Source organism: Anneissia japonica, unplaced genomic scaffold, assembly GCF_011630105.1.
Source record: "Anneissia japonica isolate Jap-2015-1 unplaced genomic scaffold, ASM1163010v1 scaffold288284_len1145801_cov181, whole genome shotgun sequence".
Lineage (NCBI taxonomy): Eukaryota > Metazoa > Echinodermata > Crinoidea > Comatulida > Comatulidae > Anneissia > Anneissia japonica.
In genome coordinates, this window is record NW_022712730.1 from 512,236 (window position 1) to 524,445 (window position 12,210).

At 36.2% G+C, this 12,210-nt stretch overlaps 1 protein-coding gene across 1 annotated transcript; it reads left to right on the forward strand.

Moving 5' to 3' along the window:
* The first annotated feature begins 5,251 nt into the window (after positions 1 to 5,251).
* LOC117108150 (mucin-2-like) lies at positions 5,252 to 11,612 on the forward strand. The gene is made up of 2 exons (XM_033250106.1): positions 5,252 to 5,372; positions 8,848 to 11,612. The coding sequence occupies exon 2, from the start codon at positions 8,854 to 8,856 to the stop codon at positions 10,756 to 10,758; it is 1,905 nt and encodes a 634-aa protein (XP_033105997.1). The 5' UTR covers positions 5,252 to 5,372; positions 8,848 to 8,853; the 3' UTR covers positions 10,759 to 11,612.
* The last annotated feature ends 598 nt before the right edge of the window (positions 11,613 to 12,210 follow it).

A 12,210-nucleotide genomic window follows, 5' to 3' on the forward strand; every position in this document is an offset into this window, starting at 1 on the left:
AAGTCTATTTTTGTAGATTTAATTGTATAATGTTGCCTATTTTATATTGTATTTTATCAATTCTTAAAGCGCACTGAACAGAAATCTGAAAATACACTATATAAATATTATTATTATTATTAGTATTGCTATTATTATTATTATTATTATTATTATTATTATTATTATTATTATTATTATTTTTATTATTAAAATAATACATACATTTTCCGCAACATTGCCACCAACATAGACACAATTTCATACCTCTCTGGTAGGGCCTACAGTACAATCAGTGTAAAAGTGTAAGATAGGCCTAGTGTGATTTAAACAATGTCCTAATGGTAATGTTCAAAACAGTGTCAATGAAATTGCCACCTGCTCCAGCGGTGGCACCAGAAACTTGCCGATAAAGGGTCGTACGTGTCCGACGGAGGGGTCGGAACCAAGGCGACGATGAAGCCTTGGTCAACGGCCTGGAATAAAAAAAAAAGTGGCGCCAATACTGACCTGCTCCATAGTTAAATGCAAAATGCTTGGTTAGGCTATACCATGGTAAAACTAATTTGTATTCCAATGAAAACTGCACCCAAGGAACTATTAAATGGTAAATAGCTGTGAGTTGCCTATAACATGGCTGATGATGTTGTCATGTCCATGATGAATGTGATGATACGACATTATGTGTATATATCTATCTTATTCTGGTACTGTACTGTGCATAGTGTCTATTTTTTTAGTATACTCATACAATGCTAAATACTATGCATCACTACTCGCATTTCTCTTTCCCTTATCTTTTTAAAATAAATCAATGGCTTAAGTCACTTACAGTAAGTTTTTTTTTAATTTTTCTTTATTTTCTAATTCCTTTTTCCTCAGGGGCGGATCCAGAGATGTCCAAAAGGGGGCGCTAAAGGGGTGGGGGGCTGAAAGTTGGCCGATTGAGACAACACTGTCCTGGGGATTCCGGGGGCATGCCCCCGCGATGTTTTTGTGTTCTAGATGCCCGAAAATAACATTTGAGGCGTTCTGGGCTATCATTTTTTTCTTTTTCTTTCTTTTCTTCTTTTTTTTTTACCTCCCAAAAGGGGATGTGATATGACAAGTATGAGTGTTATATGACGTCTTCAGGCCAGTGGCGGCTGTAGAATATATTTTCTGGTGATGGTGAGGGGGCTAAACTGTCTGACTGATGTGGCAAGGGCTGAGTGAGATAAGGATAAATTAGGCACACATCGGTGTCCAAGGGCTTTCTAACTGAGTCGGTCCCTAATGACATTTTTTTTTTATATGCACCTCTGGATGGCCGGAAATGGCACCCTCTCTCTCTCTCATGACTTGAAAAATACTTTAATGTAAAGTTGATAAAATACAATTGTTAATATATACTCTGTACTCTCAAAGTCAACTCAATAAACACGCAACATGCATTTCATTTCATTTAGGTTTATTTATTTATTTTTTTTTTTCGGTCTCACTGCCCGATGAGCTCTGCCCCCCGGGGGGGGGGGCTTGATCTGTCCAATGGCGGGCCTAAGCCTGCTTCCCCACCACTCTCCACGTGCTGGCATCGCCATGGCTTCATGCCTATATATGATTAATGGATCTTCTGCTAAGCCCAACCCTGTTCTGACAGGTCAATTGTTAAGTTTGACACTCTGGAACATTCCATTATTTACCTGGTAGCACATCATTAAACATGATAGTGTAGAAAGCTTGACTGGAAAGTGGGGGAGCGCACTATTATTGGAATAAAATGACTTTTTAATAAGCAAGCTTTTTAGCGAGGGCAGCAAACTTTTTTTTGGTCAAAATCCCCCACTATGAATATGGCTATCTCCCCCCCCACCCCCTTAGATATGTCATTGGTATCACACAGTAGATTTGTATCTAAGGCCCTGTGTATATATAAACACACAACCAGTCAGTCATATTCCAAGAACAGAAATTTTCATAACAAAGAATTCTTTTTTGTTCGTGGTCATGTGTTGTTTAATAGGAAGGTATAATAGCAATACATTGTTCTGCTAACCACTTACATTACTGTTTTGTATCCTAGTTTTTAGCACAATGAAGTTGAATTGAATGGAGACACAGAATGACAATAAAAATGTATTATCATCAGTCGTTATAGAAACCAAATATACAAATATATTGTTTTTAGAGGAAATAGTGAACAGTACAACAGATAGCAAAATTTTATTCTTAGACACTGCATTAAATTTGGAGAGTTTGATACTGAATTTTTAAAATATACAAATACAAAGGAAACAAAATTGCAAGAACTTGATACCAAAGGCTATAGGAGCTTTCTTAAGAGTTACGAACCAAAGGTAAATAACAATTCATGATAATCAAGTAGCACAAAGAGCATTATACGAAAAATATATCTATGCAAGGAGAAACTTTTGTTACTGGTAAGAATAGGCAGCACTTCTACGTCATTTACCGTAGTAGCGTCACTGTAGCATTTTTGTCAATATTTATAAAGCATTTTATTGACTATCGCTAATATTCTGATTTTGAACATTACGATGTTTGTTATCGACAGGTTCACAAAGCCAATCAGCCCACACACTATATATAAAGCGTAAAAGAATTGGGTGTACATTCATTCATAGAGTATATCGCAAATTTCCATTTGCCCAGTTTGTGCCAAATTCTAGAACCAACAACTACTCTCACAGATATGCTTATTAAAAATATCATTATTCCATTCTGAGGTTTATCATATACAGTGCTGCATATTATTTCTAAGCGATGCGCCGCTCAGCAAAATTTTTGGTGCCATGGCCTGCTTGTTTTTAACATGTTAGTTCAGTTAATACTTATTCATTTGTGAAAGATACAGGGCTTCATAGAATAACATCATTTTGATAGAGTGTTAGTTATAAAAGATTATATTATTTATTACATTTTATAATTCTTATCAATAAGCTAGCTTGATGCACTGGACCTAATTTAGTCGTATGACTTTATTTTTGTGCATTTCATTATTTCTTTTTAGAACAATATGGAATACATTTGGCTGTTTTTCTGCACATTTATTTGCGTAGATCTTAATCTAGTCTCCAGTACGTCAACGTTTACAACTGTAGAAGCCACACCAACGTTAACAGTCAGCACAATGCCCTCCAGTATGGTCACAACTATTGCAGCCACCTCATCACCATCACCAACAGTCTGCAGTACGCTTACAACTATTGTAGCCACACCATCCCCAACAGTAGCAGATGGAACAATACTCTCCAGCAGGCTTACTACAACACCACCTATGATAGCAAACAGCACAACAGATTCAAATACAACAGATGAAGACACCACACCACCACCATATTGGGTTATCGTTTTAGTTATAGTTATAGTTTTGATTGCGGTTTGTGTGTTAGGCCTCGTGTACTTGTACAAAAAAAAACAGAACAAAATTGGCACTGATACTGACAGAGGCTTATTAAGCACTTCAACATAGAATCTTAATACCATGTACAAAAAGACTTTTTAGCACATAAGATATGTTTAAGTCACAGTAGGAGACCAGTGGCACATCACCTAAAATCACCATACACCATATTTCGCGAATTAGCGCCCCTGATCATCAAGTCCCCCCCACTTCACCTTCGCGCCCTCCCATCAGTCCCCCATTTCAATACTTCTAGATACGCCACCGTTGGAGACACCACACCATCACATGAAAATAACAATGGATCCAATGGATGATGCTATTGTAACCTTTGAACTTTCAAGGACTCTATTATGGGATGTTCCCGCGGAGTCTCGCTCTCTCGTGGGGGTTCGCCGACTAGCCAAGCTGTGTCTTGTTGGAGGCTCACACTTTGTATAGAATAAAACCGTTAACATCCAGCTTACTTGGTGTCTGGCTCATTCATTGAAGTCCGAACTCATCTAGTAACATCCATAGAGAGTTACACTATCACAGGCATTTCTGTTTCAGTTGTATTTTCTTGCGGCAGTGTACAATTGTCATTATTATATAAATTATTTAAATCCTATTGATTAGTAAATTTTATAAATATTTTTTTAAATATGTATTGAATTATATTATTAATATTATTATTATTAATATTATTATTATTATTATTATTATTTATTATTATTATTATTGTCATTATTATTATTATTATTATTATTATTATTATTATTACTATTTATAATAATGCTATCTTGAATATTATTTTTGTCTGGTTGTATAGTTGTATAGGCCTAGGTTTAAATTATTGTGTATTATATATATTTTATTGAAATTTTAAAGAGGGCCCCTAAATATCAACTGGCCTTTGATTTAGCTGGAAGGGTTACCCTCTATAAAAAGTTGAAAAAATAAAAAAATAAAAAAATAAATTGTGATTGTTATTGTAGAATGTTATAAAAGTTAAGAAAAATGAACCTTAAATACTATACTTACATACTATGTATACAAAAGAATTTTATCCCAGAATGTGTTCGATATGTTAAATATCTGGTGGTGAGAAGTATTTGTTTGCGACATTACTTTAATTTAACTTAGGGGAATTGGATGAACATTTTGCAACAGGAAGGTTTGCCTTTATCATCAAAACCATCATGGATTTGACCAACACTATCGTTATCCTCATCATCACCAGCAGCAGCAGTATCATTGTGTCCCATATCATAATTATTTCATTAAAAAAAAACTAGTATTATAAAAGAGAACTTAGAGGATGACCAAGCAAGAAGAAAGGTTTGCTAAGCAAGTTTTTAGCAAAGGCACCCCGGGGGAGCAAACTTTTCTCTTGAAAATCCCCTACTCCATCCCCCTCCCTTAGATACATATTGTAATCAGCAGCAGCAGTATCATTGTGTCCCATATCATAATTATTTCATTAAAAAAAAACTAATACTGTATAATAAAAGAGAACTTCGATGAGGACCAAGCAAGAAAAAACACTTTGCTAAGCAAGTTTTTAGTGATGGCAGCCCTACTCTATCCCCCGCTTAGATACGTATTCTAATAACAAAAATTATGATATAAAAGAAGTTATTTTTTTGTGGTCAGTGTTGCATGAATTGATAATAGCAATACATTATTCATTCTAAGAATTACCATTCATGCTTTGTAACATATCCTAGTTTTTGGCACAATGAAGTTAAAAAAAATAAAACCATGGGACGGCAATAAAAATGTTTTTTATCATCAGTCGTTATAGAAACCAAATAAACAAATACGCAGATTTAAGAGGAAATAGTCAAAGTATAACAAACAGATGGCATAATTTTATTCTATGACACTGCATTAACTTGACAATTTCATACTAAAGTTGGAAAATATATATAAAGTTATAAAGTAGGCAAAAGTGCAAGGACTTGATACCGAAGTCTATAGAAGCTTTCAGAGGAGACGCAAACCAAAGGTAAATAAGAAAAATGATAATTAAATCAAATAGAATAATACAAAGAGTGTATATATATATATATATATCAATTACACAGTCAAAACCACTAAAATTTACCAATTAGACAAATAGTGTGTCGCAAACATTTTGTTTATTATTAATCAAAAGTTACGAAAGTAATGACAAATATCACTTTTGATACAATGGTAACAACATGTAAAGCTAGAATGCCCTGAAATTTCAGCATTTAGGTATGATTACATTTGGAGATATGGTTCATTGAATATTGTTGAACGGGACAATATATTGATGTTGCAAAGCACTAAATTTATATATATTGATATATAATTTTAAAATAAGGAGGTGTGTCACTTTAAAATTAGTTAATATAGCAAATTTTGTTTATTGCCTACAAGAAAAAAAATAATCAACATGATCACATTCTTTTAAGGATATTTATTTTCCGACTTAATTGTGTCGCAACATTTGATGAAACATACGTTACCGGGTCATGCAGTTGGACATATTATTATGCATACTCAATAAAAAAAATTATTTATTCATCATTAATAAAAAATCAAGTGACTAAGTTTTCACTTCCTGGGTAAATTTGAGGGCAATGTAAATCACCAGTTTAAAGAAAAAATCTAAGAAAGTGGTGTTTTGTCGCCCGTATACTTAAGAAATGAAACCTACGTTACCACCGTAGCCAAAAATAGAACGGTTGATGCATGCGAGATATTGGGTGTATGTAATAGCATTATATCTGCACTTCAGGTAGTAAATTGTAAGTGGCTTCCGTGATTGAAACATATTTTTAACACACGATGAAGTTAAAATAAAACCTACGTTACCGAAACATACGTTACTGTAGTATTTACTAAGCCCTACGTAAAATTAACTAAAATCACGACAAAGCGTCGACATGCTTTGTAAACTGCCATTTGACGTTGAGGGGGTGCGGTTGGCAACGAGACGCTCTTTACTTTGCAGCGTAGTAGAAGTAACATGTTGATATTTCTGAAGAAACCTGACTTAAAATTTAGTTGAAGATAAGGCTTTTGTCATTTCTTTATAATAACTTAATATTTCTGTACAATAGTATCTGAAAACGTTGCACATTAAAAACTTGAAGGACTATTTGTTTTTACTAAAATAATATTTTCAATCAAGAACAATTTCCTTGGGAGGGTACCATGTGATTAGATCGTAACGTATGTTTCATAATATTGTAACGTAATGTTTCAATTTTCAATTCGCTAAATTCTTTGGCCTAGTACACTATTTTGAGAAAATTAGCCATTGTAAGCATGCACAAAATAGTCCTTAAACATACACAGATTATATTCTGTAAGTAATATTTAAGATTTATGATAAACACAAATTATTTACCACATACGGTATAATGGTAACGTAGGTTTCGTGTCTCCTTCTTAATTAAAAAAAAACTTTCTTAAAATAAGATGTTAAACAATGTGACAATTGCTTGTTTTTCAATCATCAACATGTTTACAAACATATGTATGCTAGTGACGATCCAGTGAAGGGTGTAAATTTTAGGGTCTTTTCAATTTTGAGGACTCGGACTTAAATATCTCTTTAAAAAAAACCAATGGGTCTAAACGAAACATTCTATAATACTTTTTAAAGGTCTTGTAAAATAATGATTAAATTTTTGTTGACGATCCGGAATAGGGTGTAGATCTGAGGACCATTAAAAGGAAAACGTCCCAGACCACATAATGAGGGCAATCAATAACAAACAAAGAAATGCATATTCCGAAAACGTAAACTGATCTAAATGAAACATTCCGAAAAAGTGTCAACCATTCGTCACTGCCCCGGCGCAATTCCAGACCTCTACCTAGGTGGTGCAAACAAGGGAGCAGGTTACACATTTGCCCTGCCAGTCGAATGGGTGCTCGGGGACAGTGACCAAGATAGTGGCCCCTAGAGACAGAGCAGACAGAGCAGTCACATTTGTAATCAAAAGAGAGAGAGTAAGAAAAAAAAATAAATAAAAAATAAAAAATAAAAACTGAAAATGACTGAAACAAGGGAATTTAGTTTTCACCAAAGACGGAAACAAAAAAATAGCGTTTTAAGTCTTGATTTGAACTATCCGACACTGATGGCATCACGTATATCGCCAGGAAGTCCATTCCAAAGAGTAGGAGATGATGTGGAAAATGCTGCATCCCCATAAGTGATAGTTGCAGGTGCTCTCGGTAGAGAAAGGAATCCCTGTGATCTAAGAGTTCTCTTGCTTTGCTAATCACTTATCAGTTCTTTGATGTAAGATGCCAGAGTTGTACAGTACCATGTGATGGCAATAAAAATATGTTATCATCAAATGTTTATAAAAACCAAATGAACAATTTATATGCAGATTGAAGAGGAAATAGTTAACAGTACTGTATAACAAACAGATAGCATCATTTTATACTTTGACGCTGTATTAACTTTAAACAGTTTTCAAACTGAAGTTGGAAATTTTGAAGTTATAAAGCAAGCAAAAGTGCAAGAACTTGATACCAAAGTCTAAAGAAGCTTTCAGAGGAGACACAAACCAAAAGTAAATAAGAAAAATTCATGAAAATCAAATAGGATAATAGAGAGAGCATATATATAACAAATACAGTGCCATCTATGCAAGGAAAAAATGTTGTTACTGATAAAAAGAGAAGCATGCCCATGTCATTTGCTGTAACAGCGTCACTGCTGTATTTTTGTCTATATTTAAACATTTTACTTGCACATTTTTGTATCACAAAATTCACTAAGAAAATCTTATGCAACAAAAATTGCAGATCTAGTAGCAAAACAGTTTTACTGCATGCTTTTAGCAGAGCATTTTGTAAATGGTTATCAGTATTATCTGATAATTCAGAGACGGATCCAGGAATTTAAAATAGAGAGGCCCAGGGAGGAACTTTCACAGATGGAAAGTTACCACCTCGGCCCCACCATGGTTGGGGCTGAGGTAAGAAAAAGATGATAATGGCAGCTCTAGATGGCCGAAAAAGACAACCTCTGACCTAAATTTGATTAATATGTTCCTCATGAAAAATTTAGTTGGGGGGGGGGGGTTGGGACAACTCGGCTCTCCCCTCTAAACGAATATGGTGTACATTCATTTATTTATCGCTTAATTTCTTGCAAACCATTTCCAAGGCTTGTGCCAAATTCTAGAACCAAAACAACCATCCTTTAACAGATGCTTATTAAAAGTATGATTATTTTTCTGTCATGAGGCTTATGTTTCAAATAAGTGTTGTGGAATTTAGCAAAAAAAAAAGGGGTTTGGTGTGGTGCGCATATTTTTAACATAGTTCACCGATAGTTACGCGTGATACGCTATAACTTATCGAGTCATATGACAATTATTTTCTTTATTACAGTATTTATTTTTTTCGTCATTAAAACAATATGAAACTTATTTTTTCTATTTAGTTATCTTCATTTTTGTACAATTCATTATTTTCTTTTTTAGGACAATATGGAATACATTTGGCTGTTTTTCTGCACATTTATTTGCATACATCATAATCTAGTCTCCAGTACGTCAACAATTACAACTGTAGAAGCCACACCAACGTTAACAGTCAGCATAACTTCTTCCAGTACAGTTACAACTATCGCTGCCACATCAACACCATCACCAACAGTCTCCAGTACCGTTGCAACTAATGCAGCCACATCAACACCATCACCAACAGTCTCTAGTACAGCTGAAACTATTGGAGCCACATCAACACCATCACCAACAGTCTCCAGTACGGTTACAACTAATGCAGCCACGTCAACACCACCACCAACAGTCTCCAGTACGGTTGAAACTATTGGAGCCACATCAACACCATCACCAACAGTTTCCAGTACGGTTACAACTAATGCAGCCACGTCAACACCATCACCAACAGTCTCCAGTACGCTTACAACTATTGAAGACACAACTCCATCACCAACAGTCTCCAGTACGGTTGAAACTATTGGAGCCACATCAACACTATCACCAACAGTCTCCAGTACGGTTACAACTAATGCAGCCACAGCAACACCATCATTAACAGTTCCCAGTACAGTTACACCATCACCAACAGTCTCTAGTACTGTTGAAACTATTGGAGCCACATCAACACCATCACCAACAGTCTCCAGTACGGTTACAACTAATGCAGCCACAACAACACCATCACCAACAGTCTCCAGTACGGTTACAACTAATGCAGCCACATCAACACCATCACCAACAGTCTCCAGTACGGTTGAAACTATTGGAGCCACATCAACACCATCACCAACAGTTTCCAGTACGGTTACAACTAATGCAGCCACAACAACACCATCACCAACAGTCTCCAGTACGGTTACAGCTATTGCAGCCACATCAACACCATCACCAACAGTCTCCAGTACGCTTACAACTATTGAAGCCACAACTCCATCACCAACAGTCTCCAGTACGGTTGAAACTATTGGAGCCACATCAACACTATCACCAACAGTCTCTAGTACGGTTACAACTAATGCAGCCACAACAACACCATCATTAACAGTTCCCAGTACGGTTACAACTAATGCAGCCACAACAACACCATCACCAACAGTCTCCAGTACAGTTACAACTAATGCAGCCACAACAACACCATCACCAACAGTCTCCAGTACGGTTACAAATAATGCAGCCACAACAACACCATCACCAACAGTCTCCAGTACAGTTACAACTAATGCAGCCACAACAACACCATCACCAACAGTCTCCAGTACGGTTACAACTAATGCAGCCACAACAACACCATCACCAACAGTCTCCAGTACGGTTACAACTAGTGCAGCCACGACAACACCATCACCACCAGTATCCAGTATGGTTACAGCTACTGCAGCCACATCAACAACATTACTAACAGTCTCCAGTACGGTTACAACTACTGCAGCCACATCAACACCAACGTTAGCAGTCATCACAACCCTCTTCAGCATTAAAACAAATGGAAACACCACACTACCACCAGACAGCACAAGAGGAAACACCACACTACCACCAGACAGCACAAGAGGAAACACCACACTACCACCAGACAGCACAACAGGAAACACCACACTACCACCAGACAGCACAACAGGAAACACCACACTACCACCAGACAGCACAACAGGAAACACCACACTACCACCAGACAGCACAAGAGGAAAAACTACACTTCCACTAGACAGCACAAACAATTCAGAACAGACCACACAACCAGGTAGATCATTTCATTGGACTATAATCATCATTGTTCCTTCAAGTCTTGGAGGCGGCTGTGCAATAATTGTTATTGTTGGAGTATGTTACATATCAAAGAAAAAAAGAGTACCCCGCATACATCCAGAGGCAACAGCTTCAGAAGCTTAAATAATATTCTATACTCTATGATACTATGTACAAAAAAACTTTTAACCCAGAATATGTTGTAGTAGTAATAGCATAAGTTGTTTGCAACATTGCTTTAACTTAATGAATTGGATATTTTGACCACATTTTGACCACCAGGCAGGAGGTAATACAGTTGAATGAACTATGGTTTGATATGAAATAACCAAGTGAAGATCCTGCAACACCTACAAAATACTGTTGCCCGCCTAATAGAACATCAAGGACGCGTAAATTTGATAACATCTCCCCAGTGCTTGCAGACCTTCATTGGTTACCAGTGCAGCAACGGATACAATACAAGGTGTTGGTCCTGGCATACAAGACAGCACAATCTTGCGCCTGGTTGCCTATCTGAGCTTGTGTAGATTTACCAGCCCACAAGAGCTCTTAGGTCAGGTGCCCAAAGTAAGCTCGTGGTTTCAAAAACTACAACATCCACCTATGGCAGGAGAGCTTTTACTGTCGCAGCTCCAACTTTGTGGAACTCCATACCAATGTCCATCAGCCAGTGTGCTACTTTAAACTATTGAAAGACCAAGCTAAAGACCTTTATTTTCCATCAATTTTTTCACTAATTTAACATTGCATCCTTCTGTTTTTTTATGTACAGTGCATTGACAGCTTGCTTGATAAATATTTGAATTTGGCGCATATGAATGTTTGTTGTTATTATTATTAATTATTATTATTATTATTATTATTTTTATTATTAATATTATTATAAGAATCAACTATTATTATTATTATTATCATTGAAAGTACAGTAATATCAGTGGAGGAGGAAATATACGAACTTGTCCTAGGCAGCGGTGTAGCCAGAAATTTAAGGACAAGGTGGCTGACACTTCTGACAGAGGGGTCCGAGCCAAGGGGCCGACGAAGCCTTGGTCAACGGTCTGGAATTAAAACTCCCTTGCAGGGTTCAAATTGAGAGTTTTCATGGATTAGTATGATCCAAAATGTGTTTTTAGACCACAATATTAAGGATTGGCAGTCAAAATATCATTATTTGGATAGGCAAATTATTATCTTTTTTGTTTTTATCCGAGAACCTAGTCGTGCATCGGACGACAGTGGTCCAGGCCTGTATGATGAGTGTGGCGAGGAGTGTTATAGAGTACACTGTTACTATTTATTTATTTTTTCTTTTTTATCTAAAGGGCACCATGACAGTTCAGAGCTTTTTGTTTGTTTGCGGCTGTCCTATTCCATTTCATTTCAAATGATGCATTTGAAATTGTACTGTTTTATGTTACTTGATTTGGAATAAATTACTTTTGAATTGAATTAAAGAGTCATGGAAGGGGGGGGGGGGTAACTTAACCTTGACTAATTTTTTATGTGGGGGCCAGTGTCTCTTCCTAACTATAATTCCTCTCCAATTTGCATGAATGTGCCAATTACTGTACCACAATGAAAAAATAATCCATG